Source organism: Lampris incognitus, chromosome 20 (assembly GCF_029633865.1).
Source record: "Lampris incognitus isolate fLamInc1 chromosome 20, fLamInc1.hap2, whole genome shotgun sequence".
Taxonomy (NCBI): Eukaryota; Metazoa; Chordata; class Actinopteri; order Lampriformes; family Lampridae; genus Lampris; species Lampris incognitus.
The window spans coordinates 19147864-19161030 of NC_079230.1; the positions used below are offsets into that span (position 1 = coordinate 19147864).

The 13167-nt window shown below is 45.8% G+C and overlaps 1 protein-coding gene across 1 annotated transcript in view; it reads left to right on the top strand.

Annotated features, from left to right (window-relative positions):
- Positions 1–12389, top strand: part of LOC130130634 (sodium/potassium/calcium exchanger 2-like) — a 63483-nt gene extending 51094 nt beyond the window's left edge. The window contains exons 7-11 of the mRNA XM_056300391.1: positions 373–455; positions 8205–8339; positions 8546–8635; positions 9368–9534; positions 12140–12389. Of these exons, the coding sequence (XP_056156366.1) occupies positions 373–455; positions 8205–8339; positions 8546–8635; positions 9368–9534; positions 12140–12389 (725 nt within the window). The remainder of the gene's footprint in view (positions 1–372; positions 456–8204; positions 8340–8545; positions 8636–9367; positions 9535–12139) is intronic.
- Positions 12390–13167: the final 778 nt, after the last annotated feature.

The following is a 13167-nucleotide window of genomic DNA, read 5'->3' on the forward strand; positions in this document are numbered from 1 at the left end:
GTCGAAGCGGGCTTTTCTCCAACATACACAAACATAAACACACACACACACACACACACACACACTCACACACACACACGACAGTAAACACATGCACAGACACACACATGCAGACTTCCACATACACTTAATTTGAAATTTTCCCTTGAGAGAAACCCATAAAGGACGTCATATGTTTGAACAGAGCTGAACGTGTTTGCTTGGTTTTCCTACCTCAGTCCGAGGTGCTGCAACTCCCCGTGCAAAGTCACCTGCTCATCAGCCCCTCTTGTTCTTCTTCATGCTATAACAATTAAAACACTGGTGTGATGCAGGCGCATTTGCTTTATGTAATGGCTCTCTCTTAAACTTAACCTCATCCGTTTTACACAGATAAGAACCTTCCGAATAGTTCCAGCGTGGAGGTGGAGGTAACACCACCGATGAACGGAACAGCCGGGCAAGAGGGGGAAGCGGTAAGAAGCTATAGCGCACGCACGCACACACACACACACACACACACACACACACACACACACACACACACTCACACTCTGCTACGGGTGCATATTCTAACAAGCTCTTTTTAGTACCTAACCTAACAGTTTTGTACAATTGTTATTTTTTTCAACTGTAATTTCGTTGTTGTGACAAACTGGTATCAAAGTCGGAGAGTTCTCCCTGAATGTTTAATCGCACGCCTCTCCGCCCTCTGCCTTGAGAACGTGATTGATGCGCAAGGTTGACACGACTACCGCACAGGTCACCACTGCTGATGATTTTCCAGCACACTGTGGGGCGAGTCCCTGCGTTTTCACCCAGACCTGCCAAAGACCCACCCAACTCCCACTGAGCTCTATAATCACACGCCTCACTCACTGACTGCGCTCCGCCAGCGGATGTTCAAAACGCACACATTAATCGGCAAACACACCCACGCGTATGCTCCTCTATGCAAGCGCACCCACAGAGAGGACCTGAAATGGCACCTGCAGAAGTCGTGCTGGCGTGAGCGATGGCTGTGGGATGCGGCGACCTGCCATACAAGCAGATGGCACAGCGTGGTCGCAGGCAAGGGGAGGCTGAGTCAAAGTCACTCAGAGGAGGAGAGAGATGGTCATCCCGAAGGCTTCTCCTAGGTTGCGCTGCAGCAGCAACCGATGACCCCAAACCCTTTGAACGGACTGGACCCCACGACCGCTGTCCAAGGACATTGGAAGTCAAGTCAAGTCTGTTTTATTTGTAAAGCCCAATATCACAAATTACAAATTTGCCTCAGTGGGCTTTACAGCAAGATAATGTCTTGTCCTCAGACCCTCGCACCAGATAAGGGACAACTCCCTCAAAAACCATTCAACAGGAAGAATAAATAGGAAGAAACCTCAGGGAGAGCAACAGCAGAGGATCTCCGGGAAGTGTTTCCAAACTAATAAACCTCCTTTTTTTTGGGGGGGGGGATTTTCCCCCCCTTTTTCTCCCCAGTTGTATCCGGCCAATTACCCCACTCTTCCGAGCCATCCCGGTCGCTGCTGCACCCCCTCTGCCACCCGGGGAGGGCTGCAGACTACCACATGTCTCCTCTGATACATGTGGAGTCGCCAGCCGCTTCTTTTCACCTGACAGTGAGGAGTTTCACCAGGGGGATGTAGCACATGGGAGTTCCCCCTCCCTTCCAAGCAAGCGCCCCGACCAACCAGAGGAGGCGCTAGTGCAAGGACCAGAACGCATACCCACATCTGGCTTCCCACCCGCAGACATGGCCAATTGTGTCTGTAGGGACACCCAACCAAGCCGGAGGTAACACAGGGATTCAAACCGGCAACCCTCGTGTTGGTAGGCAACGGAATAGACCGCCATGCCACCTGGACACCCCTGCAAGCCAATTTCTACACAAAAATTTAGGGACCCATTTTAAACTTCTGCGACCAGTCTTTGGGTTCTGGACAAGTCTTGATTTATTCACCTAAACAAATGGGAAGAAAGTACTCCCGATTAATGGCCCCTAATAGCACAATGAAACAGATAGTATTGATAGTATTTTGGGAGATAGATTGTTCCTCCAATGCTTCTCTTTCCCCAGAGGAAGATAGATTCAACTTTCAGTGCAGAGGGTCCCCCCCCCCCCCCTATCTATTGCCTCTTTTTGGAAAATTTTTTACACACAAGTTAAGTTGGGAGCCTGCGAGTCTTTTTTGTCAATATGGCCATGTTGCACATCTATCAATCTATTGCACCACGCCACATAGGTTTGGAGATTGATCCATCACTCTCGGGTTAATAATAGTCTCCACTGGTGAAAGTGTCATCACTCATACAGTAGGCACTGAGGCTCAAACGATTGGCTTTTCATGAAGGGGAGGGAACGAAAGCCTCTTTCGCAAATTTCAGGGATCCAACTTGGGAAAGGAGGCTGGAAAATTGGATGAGAAGTCAATGTTTGCATCCCAACGAGTGGTGGGGGTGGGGGGTGGGGGGAATAGAAGAACATTTTTGAACCAGTGACTCTGTTGGCACTTGTAAAAACTGGAGGCTTTTTTTAGGCATGCCTAATTCCCACAAGCTGCTATTTTTAGAGGGCTATCCCACAGTGCACCTGTCTGTGTCAGCTAGGAAGTAGCTGGGGGTATCTCGCACCTTCGGTGCACCACCAAAGGCCCCATTTTGCTAATTGGTCAATTCCCCCAGGAGGTCTTGGCAACTAAGATTTGGGAAATAGGGAGATGGTTAAGGTCAAATAAAAAATCGCAGCAGGCTTCCAGTATAATTTTCTGGTTACCTTTTTTGTTTTTTGAACGAGCTAAAGCTTTGCTAAGATTAATTGTACACTTTGAATATTCATGAAAGCTCCCGTAATTGCTTTTTCCACAAACTGAGGAGAATAATAACCAACAAGCTTTTTATAACTCATCCTGCCTCTTCCATCACGCTTTTTCTGCTGTGATGACAATTGGAAAGAACTTTGTGTTTGTCAGGAGTTGATGAGTTGATGGATAGAGGTACCATCTGATCTCAATATTTATTTCTTTGTTTTATTTTTTATTTCCTTTGCTCTTTGCCAAGATGTGGGCACATTAATATTTTTGTCCAGATGGAGCCTCTGTCAGTGCTTACCCAAATAGCAGGCGCTCAAACTCCCACCAAGAATCTCCTGTGGTAAATCTCACATAGAGCCACTCCATCGTCACTGAAGAGCTGGGTTTTAAAAAATCAGACTGAGACTATTGGGGGCAGGGGGTCTGACATCCATTCTTTCCTTTTTGGGGGGATTTCCCCCCCCCCCCGAATTGTATCCAGCCAATTAGCCCACTCTTCCCAGCTGCTGCTCCAGCCCCTTTTGCCGATCCGGGGAGGGCTGCAGACTACATCTTCTCCGATACACGTGGAGTCACCAGCCGCTTCTTTCTACCTGACAGTGAGGAGTTTCACCAGGGGGACATAACATGTGGGAGGATCACGCTAACCCCCCCCCAGCTCCCCCTCCCCCCCACACAGGTGCCCCGACCGACCAGAGAGGCACTAGTGCAGTGACTAGGACACATACCCATATCCGGCTTCCCACCCGCACACACGGCCAATTGTGTCTGTAGGGGCGCCCAACCAATCCAAGGTAACACAGGGATTCGAACCGGCAATCCCCGTGTTTGTATGCAACAGAATAGACCACCACGTCACCCGGACATCTGACGTCCATTCTAAGAACACCTGGAAAATTCAAAAAGAACCTCGCTGGGAATCTATATTTGAGAGGACACCTATGACCATCTTTGTCCCACATTCATTCGTTTGTTTGTTTGTTTGGCTTTTCCCCCAGAGAAATGGGATGACCAATATCAGAGGATGCCTGTTGGGTTTTGTCTCCTGCAATAGAATAACAGGATTGTCAGCTTGAACTCTCCACATATTTCTGTGCTTTCTGCAGCACTCTCCCAGCTGGTTTACTTTTAACTTTTGTTTTCATCAAAATTATTTCCATTTTCACTGTTGGCATATGTTGACATACAGATTTTCAAATTGGCTGTGGCTGCAGCTCACCATCTGCCTTTTGCAGGTCGTTCTAACTCCCTTAACGAAGCAACGCTCACAATATCCGTGAAGATAGCAAATTGCTTCTGCGGATAGTTGTGAGAAGTCAGCAAATGCTATTGTGACCCTTTAATAGGTTTGCAGCCTTTTTGAGCAGTTTTGAGCATGTAAACCTTTTAACACTTTCAGCTATTTTGTCCCAAGCTAGGTGCCCCTGCAAGCTGTCTCTCTTAGGGGAGGAAAAAAAAAATTAAAATGTCAATCCTCCCCACCTGCCAACACCACCACCTCTGTAGTGCTGAGGTGCCTGGCTTGGGGCTTGCATTGCTGCCAACTGAGTCGCCACAGGGCAGGAAGGGCCCCCGAGGACTTGGCATTTGGTGTAACAATTCAGAACAGGGAGCATCAGCCCAGCGGGATTCTTCAGCCTTTTGAAAGTGAACGCCAAATCATAAATTAACATGTGACAGACGGGTGCAATGGCAAGAGCTAGCATTGGCATCCAGCCAGTGTGCAGTGCCAAAGGGCATGCCAGTGGTACACGGTTAACCCATACATCGTGGCTACATGTTGAAATAAACATGGTGGGCTTGATCATTGATCTGAAATCTTAAGATGCCATTTTTACCTGGGAGGTCAAGGTGAAAACCTCCGTATCGCACATCTTTGACATGCAGAGCCATGGGCTGGTCCTAGAATTGGATGGCCAAAGATCCCCCGGTTTCTGACCTATTAACTGACAACAATACAGCTATCTGGATAATGGGTTGGGGGAGAATACAGAATACCAAGGATGGGCCGGGCATGGCCTTTTGTTTGCCAGCAGCTGGTTACCAAGGTTACCAGGCAAGACTCAACCGTGGTGGTTGTCATGGTAGGATAAGCATCGTATGCATTAACAGTGATGTTATTGATCAGTTGATGTGGTATTGATAAGGTTGAAATTTGGGTCTCTGAAGAACATTCGTGAAATGAGAAGCCCAAGCATGCAAGCATGCACAGGACTGCCAGATTTCACAACACTGTTGCACACCAACATCAAATCCAGGTTTTTTTCAGGTTCAAGTCAGGTCATATATATTTGTACTGTCCTAAATCACAGTAAAGTCTCATAGGGCACACTCACATTACATTCTCCAACACATGTAAATAGAATAACCCCTCTTATCCTTAGATGCTTAACTTGCATAATGAACTTGCATCCCTCATTTCATTTTTAACATGTGCCTGCACATTGTTTTTAATAACTATAAACTGAATTGAATTGAAAATCTCAACAGACAACCTTTTGTCCAATGTTGCTCACTGTAATTTATTATCAGTAACTCAGTGACATCTGTTTAGATGCATTTATTGTGATCATACTCACTGCAGCTCTTTTGGATCTTGATTTATTTTGTTAATCAATTTATCAGTTGAGTTTTTTTTTGTTGAAAAATTCTTAAAAGGACAAGACAAATCCTGTGTCACGATGTGGGTCCCTCTCACATCTGCATGTTTGAACCTGTTTACCGCAGGTCTCCAAGGCTCCTTGTCCTCCTGTATAATTGCAAACAAAGGGACTTTGGACATCCTAGGACATCCTTCCATTCTCAAAAGGGTCTGTGTTTGCACCTGTAAAGTTCACAAGAGTCAACGTGTTATGGGGTGGAGAGAAGCGTATTAACAGGATACTTTCCCATCGAGGCAAAAGATTTGGGGTGCATAACTATGGCTTAGTAACATTTAAAAGAAATTAGATTTACAAATAAGTTGTGTTTACTGTGTGTAATTTTCCATATTTTTACATGTAACCACGGCTCTGTTTATTTAAAGTTCTGGAACATTTTCAGTAATGATAATCACATCTTGAACTTGATATCATTGCATGGCATTAATACTAATGTGAGCAATGAAATGCTCATTTTAATTACTTTATTACTTCAGTGGGGAGTTTCCACGAGAGTTTGAAGTACTAGAGAAGGAAAGAGGAACATGTTTTTGGCTCTCCCAGCATTTCAGTAGTGGGTCCAACCAGACCCCCGGGGGCCTGCTGGTGCAGACTTATCAACAGCGACCAGTGATGAGCCCCTGATAACCAGACAGAGAGAGTCCCCCTCCTGGCTTGGTGCACTTGGCCAAATCACAGTTATCAAACAGCTCCGTCTCAAGGTCACCCCAGAACAAAGCCATGCTGGAGGCCAAGTCTTGCCATCATTTTCTCTGGCCCTCTTTGTCTTTTTCCCCCCCCCCATCAAGTGCCTCTAGGACAAGTGTCCCCAGCTTTGTAGGACAGTCACTATGAAGCGTTAACGTCTCAATTAAGTAATCCAGCTGACGAAGTCCTTGTTAGGGAAAAGGCCTCATTGTTTTTGGATGTGCTTGTACTGTTCTGAATGTTTGAGATGTGACATCTTGCAAGGTACATGTGAAGAAGAAACTTTGGCACTGTACATACATACATACATATATATACATACATACATACATACATACAGTGAAATTCATTTTCTGCATTTAAGTCATCCTCTATACACACACTAGAAACAGTGGGTAGCTGCAGCGCCCGGGTACCAACTCCAGTTCTTTGTTCCATTGCCTTGCTCAGGGGCACAGACAGGAGTATAAACCCTAACATGCATGTCTTTTGATGGTGGGAGGAAACCGCAGCACCCGGAGGCAACCCACGCAGACACGGGGAGAAAATGCAAGCTCCACACCGAAAGGACCCGGGATGGCCTGGGAGTACCCAGTGCTAACCACCGGGCCACCACGGAAGATCTTTATTTGACTCTGTGGGCACCTTATCACGACTTTTATTTTTAAACGATCAAATGAAATCCAAGGGACCAAGTCTTGTTACTGAGGGATATTTGATGACTTAATAATTTTGTCACGGTGTGATATTAAAGTTTATTTCTTGTCTTTTTCTCTCTCGCTTACTTTTCCTCCCACAATGTTTTTTTTTTTGTAGATTCGATGTTTGGAGTATTTGTTCTTTATTGTAACTTTTGGTTTTTCTTATAAATTCATATATGTTCATTTATCTTATAGAATACTTCAAGGTTTTTACAAGCTCAATCTTTTTTTTGTAGTTTTTGCCATGTTGCATATCAGCCATTATATAATTTTACCGTCTTCATTGTGGAAATTCTGGATGCAGGGGCACCACTGGACACAGCCTTACATCAGCATCTTATGGGGCAACTGAACATGAGTGTTAAATGTCATGTTTCAATTAATTGATTCATTATTTAATACACAAATTTGCAAGCGAAAACAAAAGTGCATTAAAAGTTAGTACCCAAAATGTCAAACATTATTAATGGTCAGTCTTAATGCTGAGCTACTTCCTGGTTCAGCTTGCAGGAATAACCAGCCTACACTTACTTACCTTAGGGGGTAGTAATCAGTACACTACCCAGCCAGTGCAATTGAGAAATCCTAGATAATCATATACACCGTCTAACCGAGGCACTCTGGATTTTTTTTTCTTTTCTTGATTCACCCCCTTTTTCTCCCCAATTGTACCTGGCCAATTACCCGACTCTTACGAGCCATCCTGGTTGCTGCTCCACCCCCTCTGCCGATCTGGGGAAGACTGCAGACTACCACATGCCTCCTCCAATACATGCGGAGTCACCAGCCGCTTCTTTTCACCCGACAGTGAGGAGTTTCACCAGGGGGACGTGGCGTGTGGGAGGACCACGCTGTTCCCTCCATTTCACCCCCCCCCTCCCTACCACCCACCCACCCACCCAAACATCCGGCTTCTCACCCGCAGACATAGCCAGTTGTCTCTGTAGGGATACCTGACTAAGCCAGAGGTAACACGGGGATTTGAACCGGTGATCCCCGTGTTGGCTGGCAATGGAATAAACCGCTATGCTACCCAGACGCCCATGATTTTTGTTGCTTTTGCTAAAAGGACAAGTTCAAAGCTCGTGTTCAGTTGCCCCATAACATGCCATTGTAAAGCTCTGTCTAGCGGTGATCCCGTGTCCAAAATCTCCAAAGTGGAGCCGGTGAGTAAAGTGATATCATAATCAATATGCACGATGACAAAAACTTCAAAAATGTGATACAGATCGTTAAAAACAAAAAAACTGAATTATCCTTTTCCTGTGATTTTTTAAAAATTTTTTATGTGAGGTGTATTGAGGCCTTGTTGTTGATAATGCTCTTTGAATAAAATTTGATTCAACTTGACTCTCTCCTCTCAGGCTGAAGATGAGGAGGAGGAAGACCAGCCCCTGAGTCTGTCTTGGCCTGAATCGAACCGCAAGCGCCTTACCTACCTCCTCATCATACCTGTTGTCCTCCCTCTCTGGCTCACGCTGCCCGACGTCAGGAAACCGGTACATTGTGTGTGTGTGTGTGTGTGTGTGTGTGTGTGTGTGGTTGCAAACCTTTGCACACCATCAGGACTAAGTTCTTTCGATCCAACGTTTCAAAAGATTATATTTTTGATATGATGCGAACAACCATAAAAGTTTCCTTTACATTTTAGCCACTGTAAAACTCACACTTTGGCCTCTCTTCCTTCCCCTCTCTTATCGCACAGGCTGCAAAGAAGTTCTTTCCCATCACCTTCCTGGGAGCTATCTGCTGGATCGCGGCCTTTTCTTACTTTATGGTGTGGTGGGCTCACCAGGTACATACAAAACCTACTCCCAATGGTTCTCAATCAGGTCCCAAGGTACCACCAGTATTGCTTGTTTTCTATTCTGCCCGGTAGTTAAATACTACGTTCACCTGTTCATTCCAGATTGGAGGTTTTTTTAGACTAATTAGCTACCAGGCAACATAGAAAACCAGCAGAACTGGTGGTCCCCAATAACCAGATTGAGAACCATTGACCTACTGAGCTTACACAACTCTTGCACTGTGTCGGACTTGGCCATTATGATCAGAATCAGTAACACTGCATTAGTAATATTGTGATTACGATAGATCAAAATCAGTAATATGCAGTCAATTTAATATTGCATTAATTGAGTAATTAATTAATTAACAATATTACATATTGTGGTTAAGATAGCATATTAGCAAAGTCTCATACATTTGCTTTCTGTAATTTAATGAAGGCAGGAAGTAAACAGGTTGGAGAATTTTGTTACCGAAAGTTTGACATTTTCTTATCTCTCAATTTACACTTGTCATTCAGAGTAGTGCCATACTGAGTAATCCCCCATTTAAAAACGACCACATTGGGTTTTTTTTTTATAAAAAAGATATTTTAGTAAAAGACAAAAATATTAGTTGCTTGCTTTTTTTAACTTCACCTCCTCACAACCTCTATCATCATAAAAACTCAAAAAGTATTAAATAAGAGATTTAGATTTATTTACCCCAAAGCCTGTTTTTCCCCCCCTTCCCCCCTCAGGTCGGAGAGACTATTGGGATTACGGAGGAGATTATGGGCCTGACTATATTAGCAGCTGGTACCTCCATTCCTGACCTCATTACCAGTGTCATCGTGGCACGCAAGGGGCTGGGTGACATGGCGGTCTCCAGCTCCGTCGGCTCCAACATCTTTGACATTACTGTCGGGTACGCTTTGAGTCTTGGTTCGTTTTGCTAGTTTTAAATTCATGACTGAAGGTAAAATGGCAGCAGTTCTTAGAAAATAAAAGGGTGTAATGATGCTATCCCTGCTGAGGTTGTATTCAGATCTCATAAAGAGGGTAGATTTGAAGTCACTGGGACAGATGAACAGGTAAAGTTGTTCAGGTCAATGCCCCTATCATGTTTACCATTTCATTGGTATTTGTAATTTGTGTACCGAGGCTCCAATTGATTTAAAGGCAGGTTTCTAAAAGATAAATATGATTAGCATTAATATTGTATATTTGGTCCGTTGTTTCCCGGCCAGGGCGGAATTCGCATTGTTCCTCCTGGATCTGAGGTTCGACAATCGGTCGGAGCCTCCTTTCCAGCGCCCTAGAGAAGACTTTCCCAGGGAGGCTGAGCATCATGATGCCCCGATAACTGGAGCACACCCTCCAGTCCCCCCCTTTTTTTTCTGTCCTTGTATAACCAAAGTGAGAGCTGTGCCCACATTCCTGGCACCAAGTCAAACGCGTTTTTGGTGGGTGTCAGACTTCGCCAAGGTTGTCCCTTTTCTCTAATTCTGTCTGTGATATTCATGGATAGGATCTTAGGCGCAGCCAAGGTGAGGAGTGTGTCCGTTTTGGGAACCTCAGAATTGCATCTCTGCTCTTCGCAGATGATGTGGTTTTGTTGGCTTCATCAGAATGCAACCTCAAGCGTGCACTGGGGTGGTTTGCAGCTGTGTGAAATGGCCGGGATGAGAGTCAGCACCTCTAAGTCTGAAGCCATGGTTCTCTACCGGAAAATGGTGGATTGCTCCCTCCAGGTTGAGGATGAGTTGTTGCCTCAAGTGAAGGAGTTCAAGTATCTCGGGGTCTTGTTCACGAGTGAGGGTAGGATGGAGCGGGAGATTGACAGGCAGATTGGTGCAGCATCAGCAGTAATGCAGGTGTTGTCCCGGACCATTATGGTGACGAGGGAGCTGAGCCGGAAGGCAAAGCTGTCAATTTATCAGTCAATCTTCGTTCCAACCCTTACCTATGGTCATGAACTTTGGGTAGTGACCGAAAGGGTGAGATCGCAGATACAAGCGGCTGAAATTAGTTTCCTCCGTACAGTGTCTGGGCTCAGCCTTAGAGATAGGGTGAGGAGCTCAGACATCCAGAGGGAGCTCGGAGTAGAGCCACTGCTCCTCTTTCGCATTGAAAGGAGCCAGTTGAGGTGGTTTGGGCATCTGATTAGGATGCTTCCTGGGCACCTTCCTTTGGAGGTTTTCCAGGCACATCCAACTCGGAGGAGACCCCGGGGTAGACCCAGAACTCGCTGGAAGGACTACATATCCAATCTGGCCTGGGAACATCTTGGGATCCCCCAGGAGGAGCTGGAGGGCATTGCTGGGGAGAGGGACATCTGGAGTGCCCTACTTAGCTTGCTGCCCCCGCGACCTAACCCCGGAAAAGCGGCTGATGATGAGATTGTATATTTGATAGACTGTACCTGTAGCTCATTATTCACAATTAGCGTTACGTTGGATGCTAACTAAATTAGCGTCCAATGTAATGCTAATTCTGAAGAGAACATACAGGTCACAAAAAACCTGGAAAAGTCCATGAATTTGAATACACAATTTCTATGCCTGGAAAAGTTGTGGAAAATTATAATTTTGTTAAAGTTTTGGAAAAGTCAAAATCACTTTGGCGGGGCTTTGAAATTTCCGTTATGTGCGTGCATGCAACAGTATGCTAATGTGCCTCCGCTTACAAGCTTTCATATCAGCTAGCTAGTTCTCTTGTCAACAATGTATTAGGCAAGTGCAATTTTAACAATCAGTATCTCAAAATGGACAAGTACAAAATATGGCTCGCAAAAGTTGTTGAGAGTAAAGTAGCTCACATGGAGATTTTGGACTTTTACGTAATATATAGTGTTAAAGCTAACCCTTTTGGGTGTCCGGGTGATGTAGTGATCTATTCCATGACCTGCCAACATGGGGATCGCCAGTTAGAATCTCCGTGTTACCGCCAGCTCGGTCAGGCATCCCTACAGACACAATTGGCCGTGTCTGTGGGTGGGAAGCCGGATGTGGTTATGTGTCCTTGTCGCTGCACTAGCACCTCCTCTGGTCGGTTGAGGCACCTGTTTGGGGGGAGGGACTGGGGGGAATAGCGTGATCCTCCCACGCACTACGTCCCCCTGGTGAAACTCCCCACTGTCAGGTGAAAAGAAGTGGCTGGTGACTCCACATGTATCGGAGGGGGCATGTGATAGTCTGCAGCCCTCCCCGGATCAGCAGAAGTGGTGCAGCAGCAACCGGGACAGCTCGGAAGAGTGGAGTAATTGGCCAAGTACAATTGTGGAGAAAAATGGGGAAAAATAAAAACCCTTTTAGTGGCAACTCTCAAAAACAGTTTCTTTTGGTCATGGAAAGTAAAATAAAATTTTTGGAGGAGTAATAGAAAAGTCGTTGAAAAACAATTGGTAAAAAAGTGTATGGGAATGTGAGGACCAAATGTATTTGATAATACTTTGCCAGAACATGGACAGACACTCAAGAATAGCATGTAACTTATGTGTCGCCTGTCTGTTTGTGTGCACAATTTCCCAGACTGCCATTCCCTTGGCTCATGTGGTCTTTCGCCAACGGCCTCCAGTCGGTGACAGTGAGCTCCAACGGCCTCTTCTGTGCCATTGTGCTCCTATTCCTCATGCTGCTCTTCGTGATCATCTCCATCGCCGCCTGCAAGTGGCGCATGAGCAAATTGCTGGGCTTCATCATGTTCCTCCTCTACTTTGTCTTCCTGGTGGTCAGCGTCATGCTGGAGGACAAGGTCATCGCCTGCCCCATCTCCATCTGAGGGGCGATGTTGCTGCCCACCTACCCGCCTGCCTACCCCAATCCATCATTATCACCACCGCCACCATCGTCGTCCGAACTGCCGGCCACCACTCTTGCCCACACTTCACCCTCTTGGATGACCCTTGACCCTTGGCATGACCCTTGATATGCTTCATCCCAGGACTCAAAGGAGCTAAGTGGGATGAAATCAAGAGGAGAACTGCATAAGAGAAAGGAGAAATGGAAGTTTTCCCTTTATTTTGAGTGGTATGTGGGTTGAGTTGGGGCGTGGGTGGATGGGAGGGGGCATTTAGCTTTGCTGGTTTAGTGGAGGCCCAAATGCGAGTGATTTTCTTTTTATGTGGTGGGTAACGGGGTATGAGTATATCAACCAGGTAGAGAAGCCTTCTGCATGTCATTTGTTTCACTTAAACTGGCTTGATTCAAGGGCACTCCTAACAGGTTGAGGAGAGTGACCTCCTGTGAACTTTGGGGCAAACCGAGAAATGCACCAGACTCTACGCTGAATAACAGATACAGGGGCTGAGCTTTGCGATGGGGAAGCAGAATTTTTTTACTTTTTATTTTTATTTTAAGCAACGATTTAGAACATGTGAGAAATCAAGGACCAATTCTCAAACCGTTGTTGACGCCATCACCGAGCGCAAACGGGAACCTGTCGACGAGCAAACTGCGTGGATGAGGCAGATTTTCCAAAACGCTGAAAAGCATTGCAAGGTGTTTTCTTCTCAGACGATAAAAGGACATGGTGTTCAGCGATGAGCCTCTCCTCTCCT